The sequence below is a fragment of the Papio anubis genome, chromosome 14, assembly GCF_008728515.1.
Source record: "Papio anubis isolate 15944 chromosome 14, Panubis1.0, whole genome shotgun sequence".
NCBI classification, from domain to species: domain Eukaryota; kingdom Metazoa; phylum Chordata; class Mammalia; order Primates; family Cercopithecidae; genus Papio; species Papio anubis.
In genome coordinates this window covers 74,442,573-74,460,807 of record NC_044989.1, presented here as the reverse complement: position 1 = coordinate 74,460,807, position 18,235 = coordinate 74,442,573, and the positions used below count along the sequence as shown (strand labels likewise).

Here is an 18,235-nt window from a genome sequence, read left to right as displayed (position 1 = left end):
ATCACTTGAGGTCAGGAGTTTGAGATCAGCCTGGTCAACGTGATGAAACCCCGTCTCTACTAAAAACACAAAAATTAGCAGGGCACGGTGGCATGCACCTGTAATCCCAGCTACTCAGGAGGGTGAGGCACAAGAATTGTTTGAACCCAAGAGGCAGAGGTTGCAGTGACCCGAGATCATGCCACTACACTCCAGCCTGGGCAACAGAGCGAGACTCAGTCTCAAAAAAAAAAAAAAGGCTGGAGGACGAGGCTGGTTTTGCCAAAGCTCTTTAAACCTCTGTTTGGGCGTGAGTGGCCCAGGCCTGTAATCCCAGCCCTCTGGGAGGCTGAGGCAAGAGGATTGATTGCTTGAGGCCAGGAGTTCAATATCAGCCCAGGCAACATAGCAAGACCCCATCTCTACAAAAAAAAAAAAAAAAGAAAGAAAAAAAAAAAAATTATCTATTTAAGGCTATAGGAGTAAGTGTTACTGAATATAGGAATATCTACATTGATTAAATGAGAAAAAAACTCTGGTTCAGTCGCAACTAAGAGTCATAGGAAGACAGAATTTCAGAAATTCATACCACACCAGACACATGTGTTTTATTAAAAAAGAAAAAAAAACCCTTTAATCAGAAAATCTAATTAAATTCAATATTAACTCAAACTCTTAAAAAATTTATGGAAAAGTCAACAGGGTACATACATCACAGAAAAACAGGCAGTTGCTGACAGTTCTTTGGTGGAAAAGTAAGTTGCATACTTACCCAAGCTGCCCAAATGATTATCAAGCTAAGTTTGTTTTTCAAAAATAGGTTTTAAGATACACCAAAGAAACTATACAATACAAAAATTTAACAATGAAGTTAAAGTATATAGCAAAAGCCAAATATGACAACACACATGAATAATGTATAAAAGAAGCCTTTCAATCCTAGAAAACAAAAATGGGGAGAACTTACTGAAGGGTAACATACATAAAATGAGTACTAATAGCAAGGAATAATCCTAAACATTTTCCCAATGACTAAACCTCAAAAAGACAGCTTAGGAAAACGATTAACATGTAGTTTTTCTTTTTTCCTAGCCAATTCAGTTCTACTTAGATAAATCTGGTTACCAATCAATACACATATAAATTAGAGTTTTTTTCTGCTCAATTACTACCATTTTTTCTTTTTCACCTTTTCCCTAATTTTCTCTAGCAATACTTTTCCTTTGGTCTGATCAGTTGAACTCAAAAGGTTTGGTACCTAAAATGAGTATTCAACTGTTATTAGAATAGCACTTGGGAAATGCAATCCTAGAAAAGGCAAATGTGTAACCGAGTTTGACAAAGTGAAGCGTCCATTCTCCATATGGTAATGTCTCCCACATTAATCACTAGGTTAATGGCTGCTCCTGGCTAGATCACAGGACCCTGCATGATACTGCAATGCTCCCTGGTGAGGTACTGCAGAGGTACGTGCAGAAACACCCATTTAAGCTTTCAATAAATACAAGGCATCATTTTAAACCATTTCAGTAGAATAAATTAAAAATATTGCATTTCTATTGGCCTGCTTTTCTTCTTGAGCTGGCCTGGAGTGCTGTTTGTGACATAGAAGACACAATAGTTAATTAGTGGCTACTCCAAGCTCTTTAGACTTCAGCACTTCTCGCTCTTCAAGCCTCAGCACCTTTTTTGCAGCAATAATGGTATTCTTCATTAGCATTGCCACTGTCATGGGGCCAACACCTCCAGGAACTGGAGTGATATACCCGGCTTTTTGTCTGACTCCTACATAGAAACAAGACAGGCAGGCTGCTTTAGTTATGGCAAAGGACATGTGTGTACTTTAATATATTATGAAACAAGCATGCAAGGAAGGAAAAAGTAACATACATAAGCATAAAACTCAAAAATCACATCTACATCATTCAAGGTTTTGTGAATACACTAGTAAAATAACATGCACATACAGAATTGTTAAAGGAATATTTATACATCTAAGTAACCTATAAAGAAATCTATTAAACATCTAGTAGGTTAACTACGTGGGAGTTGTAAGTATAATAATAATAAGCATTACCTCAGTAGCTGCCTACAGCATTTTATTAATTTAAGTATAATTTGTCCAAAGCAGAAAGCACAGTAATTTTTTAAAAGTGAGAAGTAAAAAAAAAAAAAAAAAAAAAAAAATTACCCTAATGTTAAAGTGAAAATCCTTACATACCTAGGCATGGGTTTGACTGCTTTAATAAAAACAGAAAGCTAGGAATAGGATTATCAGCATAGGCCAGGTACAGTGGTTCATGCCTGTAATCCCAGCACTTTGGGGGACTGAGGCAGAGTGTGAGGTGGGGGAGATTGTTTGAGGCCAGGAGTTTGAAACCAGCCTAGGCAACATGGTGAAACCCCATCTCTACAAAAAATACAAAAATTAGCCACGCAAGGTGACATGTGCCTATAGTACCAGCTACTCAGGAGGCTGAGGCAGGAGAACTGCTTAAGCCCAGGAGGCAGAGGCTGCAGTGAGCTGAGATCATGCCACTGTACTCCAGCCTGGGCAAAAGAGAGGGACTCTGTCTCAAAAAAAAAAAAAAAAAAAAAAGGAAAGGAAAAAAAAAGGATTATCAGCATATATTCAGATAAACATTCTATCTTAAGAAGTGAAAGGAGAGGCCAGGTGCAGCGGCTCACACCTGTAATCCTAGCACTTTGAGAGGCTGAGGCAGGCAGATCACTTAAGGCCAGGAGTTCAAGACCAACCTGGTCAACAGAGCCAAACTCATCTCTACTGAAAATACAAAAAATTAGCCGGCGTGGTGGCACATGCCTGTAATCCTAGCTGCTCGGGTGGCTAAGGCAGGAGAATCACTTGGACCTGGGAGGTAGAGGTTGCAGTGAGCAGAAATCACGCCACTGTACTACAGCCTGGGCAACAGAGTGAGACTGCCTCTTAAAAAAAATAAATAACTGAAAAGAGACATCTACTAGTATATTCTAGTATTTCAGGGGTATGGTTTTTTCCTGGACCATTTTAACTTTCTAGGCCTGTGATCTCTCAGTGTGAAAATGGGAACTCTCAACACTTTTTGGGAGACTCCATGGTTTAGAAAAATCACTTCATCAAATTTTCAAACTTGTTAAAAGTCAAGAAATTGCTTGAATTATGAAGTAAGTTCTAAAGAAAAAAACAATTCCCTGAAAAGTTTATAACTGCTCTCCATCACTATGATGAAACAACTAAAATAATTCTAGAATGGCTGTAATTTTAAAAAGGTTTTTCTAATTCTTATGAAAAGCATACTAAGGCCAGGTGCAGTGGCTCACACCTGTAATCCCAGCACTTTGGAAGGCCAAGGTGGGAGGATCACTTGAGGAGTGATCAGACCAGCGTGGCCAACATGGCGAAACTCCGTCTCTACCAAAAATACAAAAAATTAGGTGGGCATGGTGGCACATGCTTGTAATCCTGGCTACTGGGGAGGCTTGAAAGCACAAGAATTGCTTGAAGCTGTGAGGTGGAGGTTGCAGTGAGCCGAGATGGTGCCACTGCACTCCAGCCTGGGTGACAGAATGAGACTGTTTTTAAAAAAAGAAGAAAGAGCCGGGCGCGGTGGCTCAAGCCTGTAATCCCAGCACTTTGGGAGGCCGAGACGGGCGGATCACGAGGTCAGGAGATCGAGACCATCCTGGCTAACCCGGTGAAACCCCGTCTCTACTAAAAAATACAAAAAACTAGCCAGGCGAGGTGGCAGCGCCTGTAGTCCCAGCTACTCGGGAGGCTGAGGCAGGAGAATGGCGTGAACCCGGGAGGCAGAGCTTGCAGTGAGCTGAGATCCGGTCACTGCACTCCAGCCCGGGCGACAGAGCGAGACTCCGTCTCAAAAAAAAAAAAAAAAAAAAAAAAAAAAGAAGAAGAAAGAAAAAGAGAGACAGAAAGAAGAAAAAAGAAAGAAAAGAAAGAAAGGAAAGGAAAGGAAGGAAGAGACAGAGAGAGAGAGAAAGAAAGAAAAGGAAAAGGAAAGAAGGGAGGGAGGAGGAAAGAGAAAGAAAGAAGAGGAAGATGGATGGAGGGAGGGAGGGAGGGAGGGAAATGCATACGGACTGGGTGCAGTGACTCACACCTATAATCCCAACACTTTGGGAGTCCCAGCTACTCAGGAGGCTGAGGCAGAAGAATCGCCTGAACCTGGGAGGCAGAGGTTGCAGTGAGCCAAGATCGCACCACTGCACTCCAGCCTGGGCAACAGAGTGAGACTCCCGTCTCAAAAAAAAAAAAGTAAATAATCTATTCTAAATGTCCATGAAAGGTAGTACTTATTGATTTCATTTTTAAAAATAAAATTTTACCATTTACCTTCAAAATCCACATCTCCAACCAACTTGGGTTTGGCAGTTACCGGATCATGAACTCTATTTATTCCCACATCAATGACTGCTGCTCCTTCCTTGATCATATCTGCTGTGATCAGATTTGGAATACCTGGAAATGGAGAAAGGAAAAAAAGCTTAGTACTGAAAACAGTCTACCTGTCAGACTGTTGTCTAATTTCAATTTCAAGAGACCTAGAAGAACCAATTAACATGTTTTATTAAAACCTGTTAAAAATATTAACTAAGGAACCATTTACTTTTATTATTTATTTTGGTTCCTGACAGGAAACAAAAGGAACCGTTTGAACTTTATACAGTAAATATTAATATAAATATTTTGAAGCTTTAGGAATAACATTCACCCATCCAGACTATAATGGAATGCCAGAAACCAGTATTCCAATCACAACTCTACCCTCATCTTTGTAGGCAGCTCAAAGAATCATCACGAGGGGAAGGATGAATAGTAGCTAGGCAGGCAAATTCTAAGATGAAGGGTACAACCTCCTCTTCTGAGGTGAAGCCCTTCCCTCCATTCACCTTGTGTTCTTACCTGCAGCAGATATTACAATATCTGCAAGAATTGTATGTTTCTTCAACTGCTCTTTGGGAGTATATCGATGAGATATTGTAACAGTGGCATCACCTAGAAAGAAAACAACAGATGTCTTGATTTCTGACACAAAGCTGGGACTGGGTTAGGTCTCAACTAGTCAAGTCACTGTAGAAACTCAACAATGGTGCGGTGGCTCACGCCTGTAATCCCAGCACTTTGGGAGGTCAAGGTGGGCAGATCATGAGGTCAGGAGTTCAAGGCCAACCTGGCCAACATAGTGAAACCCCATCTCTACTAAAAATACAAAAATTAGCTGGGTGTGGTGGTGCATGGCTGTAATCACAGCTTTCTTGGGAGGCTGAGGCACAAGAATCGCTTGAACCTGGGAGGTGGAGGTTGCAGTGAGCCAAGATTGTGCCACTGCACTCCAGCCTGGGCAACAGAGCAAGACTCCCTCTCCAAAAACAAACAAACAAAAAACTGACTTAATGGCTTGTGCCATATTTTCTGGACAGCTAATTGTCATTTACTTTTTTAAAATTAATACCTAATTAATACCTAATTTCATATAGCTTTAAACCATCCTAGCTCGACTGTTTTGAGTCATATAATTAAATTTATTCATCGTATTTTTAAAGCCTTTCAAGAATTTTACCTTTTTTTTTTTTTTTTTTAGACGGAGTCTCGCTCTGCCGCCCAGGCTGGAGTGCAGTGGCCGGATCTCAGCTCACTGCAAGCTCCGCCCCCCGGGTTCCCGCCATTCTCCTGCCTCAGCCTCCCGAGTAGCTGGGACCACAGGCGCCGCCACCTCGCCCGGCTAGTTTTTTGTATTTTTTAGTAGAGACGGGGTTTCACCGTGTTAGCCAGGATGGTCTCGATCTCCTGACCTCGTGATCCGCCCGTCTCGGCCTCCCAAAGTGCTGGGATTACAGGCGTGAGCCACCGCGCCCGGCCAAGAATTTTACCTTTTCTAAGCAAAATATCACTAGAATTACTCAAGGTTGTTTTAAGTATGTTGAAGATTGTTGAAAGTATAGTTTTGCCATTATTTCTGATATAATCATGTAAGGTCATTATTACAATAATTATGTGACAACAGATTGACGAGGCTTTACCTTAGAACCAATTAACAGAACTTGACAGGACACATTACAGTCATATCAATTCAATCCTTTGCAACGGCTTAAGATTTTTTCCACTAAATGACACAGTATCTTTGAATAAGAACTGCTCCTTAGCTCCAGCTATCAAAGCTATAGCTGAAATTTTCTAATTGCCTATAATCATGCTTATACTCAAAACTTAAGTTTATTTCTAAGCTAGTTACATGATAAATGAATAATAAAGAAACTCAGGTGACACTGGGTGCAGCTTCTCTACAAAGGTTACTCCCTGAATTATCTGTTAACAAAATTTCAACAAATACAAAGTATAACACAGTTAATACTTCCAAACATGCACAGGATGGCTTCTGAGAGTTCTTACATGGGGAAAAAAGGACAGTGTTCCCTGAAAGCAATTTCCTTACCTCCGGGACGTTCATGCGCCCCATCTGTGTGCAGTAACATTGCAATGGGCATTCCAACATTTTTTGACCTTCCAGCCACAACCACATTCTTCCCTAAGGTTGGAATACCTATAAAAATACATGTGTTTACATTAAAAGTAGTGCCAGTCCAAAGCAAAACAAAGTCAGATGGCCTAAAACATGAAGCCAATTTTGATAGTGAAGTCACTGAGCTTACTGCCTCATCAGTCAACTGGAGCTGTAACTTGCTACACATAAGGGCTAAAAGAAAATAGGAGAAAGCATACTATAGGCTACAAAATGTTACAGGAATGTGCACTGTCACCACTATTAAATCTTAAATTTCCTTCACTGAGGGCTGGGGTGGTGGCTCACACCTGTAATCCCAGCAGGAGGTTGGATTGCTTGAGGCCAGGAGGCTAAGGTAGGAGAATTGCTTGAGGCCAGGAGTTTGAGACCAGCCTGGCAGCATGGTGAAACCTTTGACTCTTAAAGAAAAGATTAAAAAGAAAAAAGAAAGTTTCCCTCACCAAGGCTTCCAGATTAAAAGCAAAAACTGTCATAGGCAACTGTTAAGGGCAGGCACGATGGATCATGCCTCTAATCCTAGTACTTTGGGAGGTGAGGGGGCGGATCACTTGAGGTTAGTTCGAGACCAGCTTGGCCAATGTGGTGAAACCTGTCTTTACTAGAAATAAAAAAATTAGCTGGGCATGGTGGCGTGTGCCTGTAGTCCCAGCTACTCAGGAGGCTGAGGCACAAGAATCACTTGAACCCGGGAGGCGGAGGCTGCAGTGAGCCAAGATTGCGCCTCTGCACTCCAGCCTGGGTCACAGAGCAAGACCCTGTCTCAAAAAAAACAAAAAAACAAAAAACAAAAAACAAAACTGTTAAGAGAGGTAAACTCTGGGGAGTATGACTAGAGGATATGGGGTGGGGTTTCCACTCTTTGGGACTGTATTATGAGTTTTTACCATTTGCAGGTACTACTTTTATAATATTAACAGACATACAATTCTGGGTATACCTACCAGTTCGCTTAATTATTTCCCAAACACCCCATGGGGTAGCCGGTAACATGGAATACTGGTCCAAACACATTCGCCCTACATTAATTACATGAAAGCCATCAACATCCTTGTCTGGAGAAACAGCATTGCAGATCCTTCTCTCATCAATATGCTCTGAAAAAGAAATCGGCAGTTGCCTTAAATCACCACCTCACAGTCAGCACTGCCTGACTCCAGCTTATCTGCTTCCTCAAGGAAATCCATTCTTCTACAGCTTGCCTCCGAGATGTACTTCATCTGCATGGAAGGAACTCGCATAAGCAAAGCCAAACACCAATAGCAAAGCCAGTATCATCTATCAGTTGCTTCCCTCCACTGTCCTTTATAACAAGACCACAATACTAAATCAAGGGGTAATGGGTATTCTGAGTTGGTCTGTCCCATTCTAATAAAATATTCACTCTTTTGCATTTACTTTGCCTTTAAGCCAAATCCACATGAAGAGCCAGGTGTATAAAATAACAAGGCCTTTTTACTCCTCAGAAATCATTTTAGGTAGGGCATGGTAGTTCATGCCTGTAATTCCAGCACTTGGGAAGCACGGAGTCCAAGACCAGCCCAGGCAACACAGAAAGACTTCCATTTCTAGGAAAAATATAAAAAGTAGCTGGGCATGGTGGCACACACCTATAGTCCTAGCTATGTGGGAGGCTGAGGCAGGAGGATCCCTTGAACCCAGGAGCTTGAGCATGCAATAAGCTATGATTGTACCATTGCACTCCAGCCTGGGTGACAGAGTGAGACAAGGAAAGGAGAGGGAGAGGGAGGGGGAGGGAGAGGAAGAGAGGGAGGGGGGGGGAGGGGGAGGAGCAGAAGCAGCAGCAATCATTTAAATGGTAGAGTCCAACACTCACCTGGAAGAGGCAGCTGAACAAGGAGGCCATCTACATTATCATCATTATTCAGTTTATTGATTAAATTCAACAATTCTTCCTCTGAAATTGAAGCTGGTTTCACAATTGTCTCACTGTTTATTCCTATTATAGGAAATTTTGAGGTTAAAAATATTTTTGAGGCATTTAATGAGCACTGCTATGTTGCCTACCATACTTGGCTACCACACAGGTTTTGTATCATCACACCCATCCCTAGAAGCTGAAGTAGCTCAAGGAACCTAAAAAAGTAACTTCACAAATATATACACTAGAGAATACTAGCTTAACACATCCTGTATACCTCATTCTATGCAATCCTCATTAACCTTATTTTACAGACAGACTGAGGCTCAGAGAGATTTAAAAATAAGCGAGCTAGGCCAGGCGCGTGGCTCATGCCTGTAATCCCAGCACTTTGGGAGGCCAAGACCGGCGGATCATGAGGTCAGGAGATGGAGACCATCCTGGCTAACACGGTGAAAACCCGTCTCTACTAAAAATACAAAACATTCGCCGGGCATGGTGGTGGGTGCCTGTAGTCCCAGCTACTCAGCAGGCTGAGGCAGGAGAATCGCTTGAACCTGGGAGGTGGGAGTTGCAGTGAGCTGAGATCTCACCACTGCATTCCAGCCGGCTCAACAGAGCAAGCAAGACTCATGTCTAAATAAATAAATAAATAAGCGAGCCAATAATACAGCCAGTCTTTCTGGTTTCAAAATCCATGTTCTTTTTTTCTGCACCACACTACCTTCCAATGTCTTAAAATGCCATGGCTTGGCCAGGCACAGTGGCTCACGCCTGTAATCCCAGCACTTTGGGAGGCCGAGGCGGGCGGATCACCTGAGGTCGGGGAGTTTGACACCAGCCTGACCAACAGGGAGAAACCCCATCTCAACTGAAAATACAAAATTGGCCAGGCATGGTGGCGCATGCCTGTAATCCCGGCTACTCGGGAGGCTGAGGCAGGAGGCGGAGGTTGTGGAGAACCGAGACTGCGCCATTGTCCTCCGGCCTGGGCAACGAGAGAGAAACACCATCTCAAAAAAAAAAAAAAAAAAAAAAAAAGCCATGGCTTGCCATTTTCTAGAAGTTTCTAAAGGCTTTCCATTAAAAGAGCAGGAGGCCTCAATCCTCAATGGTAAAGAATAGAGGAAACCACGGGCTCACAGGCCAGTAACCCCTCGCAGCCATGCCAGTGGTTTCACAGCCCTTCAGAAGGAAAGGCCACCTGCTGCTCATGCTCAGACCACGGGCCCACAGATGGGCAGGCACAGGCATATCTGAGTCTGCCCACCCACCTCTTGTCCACAGACACATAGTAATCTGTGGTACCATGAGGCCTAGAACACAAACCCCATCATCCAGACCCGAACTGCTTCTAAACTGCACGTTTGGCTTTAGAACCAATCGGTGAAGAACTTGAAAGCTCTTTCCCAGAAGTCAAGAGTCATTTCCTTCAAATCTATGACTGTGTTCCTGACCTCATCACTGAGATCTCCTAATACTGTATTGTTCAATCATGGCCCCTAAGCCTCTAAGGCTTTAAACTGCAAACACTCGAACACCTCTGCTGGAGACCCATTATTGCTCAAGGAAAGCAAATGTAAAATGTATTCAGGGTCACCTATCAAATGGAAAGACTAAGAACAGAACGTGCCTTATATTCTTTCCAGAAGCTACAGAGAATACCAACCAGTAAGTATCTCATGTCCTAGTCTATAAACCCCGAAAGATACAGTCTGATTTCCTATGACAAAGTTTTGGGATACAGTTCAATCACATTAGCCTCCTCTGCTTGGGTTTCCTAATCAGAAAAAGAAATCATAAATTACAATGGACTTTGCCTCATATAAACCTCAACTGAACAGCATTCGAGGTCTCAAAAGGACACATACCCACATCTGCAGCTGCCCTGGTTTTGTTGAGGACGTAGGAGTGACTTGCAGGATTCTCGCCAACCAGGATCACGCTCAGGTGTGGCCGCTTGTTGCCTGAGGCCACCCACTCTTCTACCTCTTGCCGCACTTCCTGCTTGATCTCCTGGGCCAGTTTCCTTCCAGAAATGACAACAGCTTCATTTCTGCAGAAGGCAACAGAGTCACAAAACCAAATAACTTGAATTTTTATAAAAACAAAAATTCTGCCAAGTGTAGTGGCTTATGCCCGTAATCCCAGCACTTCGGGAGGCCAGGGCGGGAAGATGGCTTGAGCCCAGGAGTTTGAGACCAGGCTGGGCAACAAGGCAAAACCCCTGTCTCTGCTAAAGAAATAAATATATCCAGCTACATATGAGGGGGATAAAGTTGATGAAGCTCAGAGTTTAAGTGACTGACAGCTAGTGCTTGGTCAAGCTGAGTCTCACATCAGTTTGGGCTCTTAACTGCTACACCACTCTGAGCCCTGATCATTACTAAGTTTTTTACAGTTTTAATTTGCAGTTGTGTGACCCCTCACCATGAGGTTAAATAGTTCTTATCTGCTTATATGCCATTTGTAGTTCGTGTTTTGCCCCTGTTGTTAGCAGCCAGGCATGTATTTCAAATCATTTCCCAGTCAATTGACTTCATTTTTATGGTGCTTTTAAATAGATAAATTATATTCTGTAGTTGAATAAACAAACAATATCAGGCCAGGCATGGTGGCTCACATTTGTAATCCCAGCATTTTGGGAGGCTGAGGAGGGCAGATCACGAGGTAAGGAGTTTGAGACCAGCCTGGCCAACACAGTGAAACCTCGTCTCTACTAAAAATACAAAAATTAGTTGGGTGTGGTGGTGGACGCCTGTAATCCCAGCTACTCAGGGGGCTGAGGCAGGAGAATCACTTGAACCCGGGAGGCAGAGGTTGCAGTGAGCTGAGATTATGCCACTGCACTCCAGCCTGGGTGACAGAGCTAGACTCTGTCTCAAAAACAAACAAACAAACAAACAAACAATATACTGGACAAGTCAAACATCAAAATGAATACCACTCCCCGCAGTCCCTTCTGGGGAAGACTTTCCTGGTAAGAATAGGGGCAGGGCAGGGCAGGGGACTGGAGGAAGCTCCTTCTCACAGTTGGCAATGTGCTCTTCCCAGGGACCCCACCACATCATCCAAAGCTGACAGACCAGGAGTATCTGACGCCAAGGGCAACCAACAATCTCTAGGCTGCCCAGTGGTCCAGTTGGTGCAAAAGCTTAGCTCAACAGAGCAGTGAGAGTTAGCTGAACCAGTAAGAGCTTGTCCCTGAGGCAGTTCAAACTAGAACCACAGAACATAGACAGAAAGAAGAGACAGAATAGTCACACCAATGGGAGACAACAGGATAAGAAATCAAAAAACTGTTGCTGGGGTGGGGAGCAAGAAGAAAAATCAGGATCTAGAAGAACCTCCAGTTCCCAAAACCACGTTCAGCTGTGCGAAAGGCTGTCTCTTCCCAAAGCGAACTGCTTATGCAGCTCTTCCCGGGTTCCATGAAGCCCAAATATGGAACAGTCCCAGTTTTCCTATTTTCACACGTCCTTACAATAAAGTGCCCATTACTTAAAGATAAGCATCTGGCCCAGCGCGATGACTCATGCCTGTAATCCCAGCACTTTAGGAGACCGAGGCGGGTGGATTGCCTGAGGTCAGGACTTCGAGACCAGCCTGGTCAACATGGCGAAACCCCCTCTCTGCTAAAAATGCAAAAATTAGCTGGGCATGGTGGCGCATGCCTGTAATCCCAGCTACTCGGGAGGCTAAGGCAGGAGAATCGCATGAACCCAGGAGGCAGAGGTTACAGTGAGCTGATATCGCCCCACTGCACTCTAGCCTGGGCAACACAGGAAGACTCCATCTCAAAATAAAATAAAATAAAATATAAAAATAAAATAAAATAAAATGAGCATCTCTTCCGTAAGTAAAATGATCCCATTTGAAAAAGCCTTTCCCTTTAGATCTCTGTCCTTGCTGTCATGAAGACTGCTCTAACCTCAAGACCAACGAAGCAATCTCCTCTTTATTCTAAAACCTAACATCAAGGTACTGAATAACCTATAGGGTCAGATAAAATTAATTCTCAAGATAACTGCTAATTTATTTATTTATTTATTTAGAGACAAGAGTCTTGCTCTGTTGCCCAGGCTGGAGTGCAGTGGCATGATCTCAGCTCACTGCAGCCTCCCAGGTTTATGCAATTCTCCAGCTTCTGCCTCCTGAGTAGCTGAGAATACAGGCACCCACCACTGCACCCAGGCAGTAACTGCTAATTTAAATGGGATTTTAAAGCATTCACAATCTTTAGGCCTTCAATAAGTGCTTTTTATTGCATTATGATTAAATACCAACTTTAAACCAAATCTCAACATCTTAGATATAATGCAATAATCTTATATCTAAACTTAATCTTAATCTGTATTGCATCTTGTGAAGTATTCAGTTATTATAATCTGGCTGGGCACGGTGGCTCATGCCTGTAATCCCAGCATTTTGGGAAGCCAAGGCGGGCATATCACTTGAGGTCAGGAGTTCAAGACCAGCCTGGCCAACATGGCGAAACCCCACTTCTACTAAATATACAAAAATTTGCCAGGCATGGTGGCAGAAGCCTGTAATTGTAATCTCAGTTACTCGGGAGCTGAGGTAGGAGAGTATCTTGAACCCAGGAGGCATAGGTTGCAGTGAGCCGAGATCCCACCACTGCACTCCAACCTGTGTGACAGAGCAAAACTCCATCTCAAAAAAAGAAAAAAGCTATCATAATCTTAAGCAAATCAAATACTTTTACCCAGATTTTACATAATGATACTAGCATGGCACAACATATAATAGCATTTAATTATACCCATGGTATATGAAAAAATTGAAAACATATTAATATTCACAATTCCATTTCAGAATTAGAGTCGAAGGGGACTTCATTAAAAGGGTTTTGCAGGCTGGGCGCAGTGGCTCACATCTGTAATCCCAACACTTTGGGAGGCCAAGGCGGGCAGATCACGAGGTCAGGAGATTGAGACCATCCTGGCTCCCATGGTGAAACCCTCTCTACTAAAAACACAAAAAATTAGCCAGGCATGGTGGCACACACCTGTAGTCCCAGCTACTTGGGAGGCTGAGGCAGGAGAATCGATTGAACCCGGGAGACAGAGATTGCATTGAACAGAGATTGCCGTGAGCAGAGATCGTGCCACTGCACTCCAGGCTGCGCAACAGATAGAGACTCTGTCTCAAAAAAAAAAAAAGAAAGAAAGAAAGAAAGAAAAGAAAAAGACAGTGGGGGGTTTGCTGATACAAATATACCTGGCAACATTCCTGATTTATATTAGTACCTGGAATGCCCACCGCAGGCCAAAAATACATTCCTAATCCTGGAACACTACAGAGTCAAAGACTACTTTAAAAGGGCTTAGAACAGTCATTTATATTGAATGAAATAACAAACATATATAACGTGCCAGGCATATATGTTCAATAAAACTAATTTCTTACTCTTTTCTCTTCGTTTTGTATATATGTATATATACGCACACATACACACATATCCTTAAAATATACTTACACATACTCATAAGGAGATATATATAAGTATGTATACTATATGTATATATAAATACTCAGTGAGAATGACTTAGCTTGCACCTCATAAAAATTTCTTTTGAAAGCAGTAAACTTAGAGAAAATGGTATGAGCACATTCAGATAAAATCATATACTAAAGTTAAGGACACAGGGTTCTGGGAAAAGCCAGTGTTCCAAGTCCCCAGCTTTGCTTCCAAAAGCAGGTTCTTGATGTTATGCCAATTTGCTTAAAAAAAAAAAAGAAAAGAAAAAGAAAGAATGAAAAACAGTCAAAGAGTAACAAGAATCAAAAACAAAGTCACTTGCAGTGAGTATCTTTCATAGTAAAACTGTCAGCCCTCCTCTGCCTCCCACAACTCTGCAAAATGTGAAATACAGCCTTGGGAGTGAGTCATTAACTAATTTAGCATCATCTCTTTTGCCAAGGGGCAGATTAACTGCTACCCCAAAATAAACAGGGAAATGGAAAGTCAGCTAAGTCCCACGGGGAATCCAAAATTGTAACTATATTAGCTAGCGGTTATCCCAGAATTAAATGCGTTCACAGATGTGTTTAGAAAAAATTCCCAGGGCTGGTCATGGTGGCACAAGACTTGTAATCCCAGCATTTTGGGAGGCCAAGTTCAAGCCTAGCATGGGCAACATGGTGAGACCCCATCTCTACTAAAAGTTAAAAAAAAAAAAAATTAGCCAGGCATGGTGGTATGCTCCTGGGGTCCCAGTTACTCAGGAAGCTGAGGTGGGAGGATCACTTGAGCCCAGGAGGTCAAGGCTGCAGTAAGCCATGATTGCACCACTGCACTCCAACCTCACCAAGAGAGAGATTCCCCTGCCAAAAAAAAAAAAGAAAAATACATAAAAAAGAAAAATTCCCATTAAAATACGTAATCAACAGAATAGGAAGAAGTCAAGAGGACTGTTCAAATAAAATCCAAAACTGTGGCTCACGCCTGTAATCCCAACATTTCGGGAGGTCAAGGCGGGTGGATCACTTGCGGTCAGGAGGTCGAGACCAGCCTGGCCATCATGGTGAAACCCCGTCTCTACTAAAAATACAAAAATTAGCAGGGCATGGTAGTGTGTGCCTATAGTCCCAGCTGTTTGGGAGGCTGAGATAGGAGAACAGCTTGAACCCAGGAAGGAGGCAGGAGGTTGCAGTGAGCGAAGATTGCACCATTGCACTCCAGCCTGGGCAACAAAGTGAGACTCCGTCTCAAAAAATAAAATAAAATTCAAAACTAAAATCCAAGTGAGTAGCATCTTCACTTTCCTTTTAATTCAACAGCTTACAGTACTGTAATTTTCCATGAGAAATTAGTATCAGGGCATTTTACAATTCATAATCAAGTGATTTAGGGAAGAGTTGCTATCAATTATTAATGGGAAAAGTAATGAGTGAAGGAAGACACAAGGGAAAATGGAACAAACATCTATTAAACACTAGGTGTTTTGCTTAGACTTTAACATATATTACTCTGTCACCTTGGGAATATTATAATAACACTGTTATACAGAAGATGAAACTGAGGATAGTAGAAACAAGATTCAAAGGCAAATTCTGCCTCTAAAGTCCATTGACTTCATAACCCCAGTCTCCTAGGCTACAATTTCTCCAACCATAGGTTTATGTTCCTGAAACTCTCATACCAACCAACAAAGAAAAAAAAAAAAAGGAATGCAGACTCATATTTTCAAAAAGATACATTTTAAAAATAAGCAGTATTTAAAAATAAGCAGTATTTTTAAAAATAAGCAGTAGTAAGAAGGCAATATGTGGGAACTGTAAATAGCAAATGTGCAGTACAGATAATATGGATTGCTTTCAGAGATGTGGATGAAGCTTACTGTTCTTTCTGAAAGGTAGCGAAAAGAGCATTTGTTATTGGAGAGTGTTGGCAAACTGGCCCAGTTCTTTAGTGAGTGAGAGCATCTTTATAAATCTCTTTTGGACCATGGAAGCCTAGGAAAGGTCTGGTCCACAGTCACATGAGGCCAGCACTCAGGAAGAGAGGGGGAGAGAACACACAGTAACGAAAGATGGGGGAGGTCAGAGTCAGACCAGGGAAAACCCTGAAAGTCCCCTCCTACGTCTTCCTTCAAGAACTCATTGCTCCAACAAGCAGCGCCTTTGAAATATTTCTAACAGCATTTCTGCACTGACTGGAAATTACACACGTGTTCCGCCTCTTGTCAGGAACATGAGCTCCATTAAAAACAGTTTTTATCTCTGAATTCGCAAAGCTTGGCATAAAAAAATGTCTGGCACACAGTGAACGTTAGATGAAAAAAAGAAGGGGCTGATGTCATAAGGTGCAGGGCTCTAACAATGCCAACAATGCCAACGCTCTAATGACCGACCAAATCACCTTCCCAAGGAAATCCAAAAATGCAAATAGAGCTTTTCCTTTCCTCCTCCCGGGTATATTTTTCCCAATTTGTTACTGTGGTAAAATTCACATAACCTAAATCTTACCACCTTTTTTTTTTTTTTTTTTTGAGACAAGGTCTCGCTTTGTCGCCCAGATTGGAGTGCAGTGGCGTAATCATGGCTCACTGCAGCCTCGAACTCCCGGGCTCAAGCGATTCTCGTGCCTCAGCCTCGGCGCGTGTCACCATGCCCGGCCCATCTTAACCATTTTTAAGTGCAGTTCTGTGGTATTAAATACGTTCGTATGTTGTGCAACCATCAGCACCATCCATCTCCAGAACTCTTCATCTTGTAAAACTGAAATTCTGCAAGTACCGCTGAAACGTGGGTACTTGTCACCCTCCATTCCCCCTTTCCCTAAGGCCCTGGGTGCCTCCTGGGTGTTTGTCACCTCTCTGTACGCAGCCTGGTACTGACCGGCTCGGGTGGGCTGCAGACAAATCCAGGGTGTCCAGAGTCCGTTCACGCTCCGGGCGGAGCGGCGGCAGCGCGGGCCACTCCCACTGCCGGAGGGAGGAGGGCGGCGCGGGGACCCCGAACAAGTCGGCTCCGCGATTTCATCAGCTGCAGCAGCGCCCTCCGCCGCTAGGGTCCCTGCAAGGGACAGCTCGCCGAGGGCTGCTCTTTTGGAACCCTCGCCTGCCCTCCCCCGGACGACTCTCAGCCAGGCGCGGCCGGCAGCTGTCGAAAGGCCCCCCGTAAACCGGCGCCTTCGCTCCGCACGCCACCCCCGTCACTCCCGCCGACTGTTCACGGGCCCCGGCGACGCCCCGAGTCGCGGAAGAGGGGCTCCCTCCGAAAGGCAGGTTTCGGGTCCCAGCCCTTCGCGCCGAGCAAGCGCCCCAGTCGAGGGCTGCGGCGGCACTCGGTGCCACGTCGCCTCGCCACACCCCTCGGCGGCCACCACTGCCGGGGCAGAGATGTTCGGGAAGGACTTCCCTCGGTGTCCCTCGGGGGCCCGGCGTGCCCCTCGCCCTCCGTTCCCCTCAGCTTTCCGCGCTGACCAAGCTCCCTGACCCTCTTACCGAACTGCCGCGAGGTGAAAGGGGCGAGGGCGAAGGGAGCAGCTGTGCGCGGGCTGCAGTAGCCGGGCAGCCAACGCGGACATGAAGGAAGTTGCAGCCATAGCCCGCGCCGGTGACCGCGCTGGTGACCGCGCCGGGAAGGAAGCGCGCGCGCGGGCCACGCGGTTATACTGCGGCCTCGTGGCAGGCCCCGCCTCCCTCCGCCACCCATTGGTCCCCGCCACACGCCACTGGCTGTCTGTTGAGCCAGCTGGAGCCGAAGGGGCCAACCGATTTTCTTTATTAAACGTAAGCGAAGTCCGAAAGAGCCCTGTTTTTGATTGGAGCAAGAAGAGCTTGGAGCGAGGTCCTGTAAGGCTCTGAAGCCTCGGCAACATGCCGTGAATGGCTGAGGAAGTCAAGCTCCTGCCTGTCGCCGCTAGTGTCACGGAAGCCCGGACAACACAAGAGAAAAGTTCATTCATTCATTCGTTGAACAATTATATGAGCGCCTACTGTGTGCCAAGCGCTGTAAAGGGTGGATGAAAAGACAACCTGATAGAATACCAATGAATAAAAGTAAAAGGAAGTATGGAGTTAGAAAATCACCATTTAGCAAAATCATAGTAAAAACTGATTCAGAAGCAGCAATAGATGTCAAAACAACTGGGTGAAAGTTGGATAAGGAGCAAGATATTTACATATAGGGTTGCCAGACCTAGCAAATAAAGACACAGGATGCCCAATCAAATTAGAATTTTAGATAAACACTTTGGGGGGTCATATTTATACTTTATTTATGGCTTATCTGGAATTCAGATTCAACTGGGCTTCCTTTATTCTTTCCCGCAAACTTTTTGCATCGTCTCAAAGTATCTCTCCCA

General features: G+C 43.9%; 1 protein-coding gene across 1 annotated transcript; it reads right to left on the bottom strand.

Moving 5' to 3' along the window:
- Positions 1–561: 561 nt before the first annotated feature.
- MTHFD2 (methylenetetrahydrofolate dehydrogenase (NADP+ dependent) 2, methenyltetrahydrofolate cyclohydrolase) lies at positions 562–17,559 on the bottom strand. The gene is made up of 8 exons (XM_003908832.4): positions 17,373–17,559; positions 10,272–10,456; positions 8,356–8,478; positions 7,463–7,615; positions 6,432–6,539; positions 4,901–4,993; positions 4,331–4,456; positions 562–1,764 (listed from the first exon to the last, which is right to left on the bottom strand). The coding sequence occupies exons 1-8, from the start codon at positions 17,471–17,473 to the stop codon at positions 1,601–1,603; spliced, it is 1,053 nt and encodes a 350-aa protein (XP_003908881.3). The 5' UTR covers positions 17,474–17,559; the 3' UTR covers positions 562–1,600.
- Positions 17,560–18,235: the final 676 nt, after the last annotated feature.

Coding starts and splice junctions, on each gene's coding strand:
- MTHFD2 (XM_003908832.4), bottom strand. CDS start 17,473: ATGGCTGCAACTTCCTTCATGTCCGCGTTGGCTGCCCGGCTACTGCAG. Junction 4,994..6,431: donor GGCGCATGAACGTCCCGGAG/GTAAGGAAATTG, acceptor TTTTCTTTCTAG/GTGATGCCACTGTTACAATA. Junction 4,457..4,900: donor TATTGTAATATCTGCTGCAG/GTAAGAACACAA, acceptor CTCCATTTCCAG/GTATTCCAAATCTGATCACA.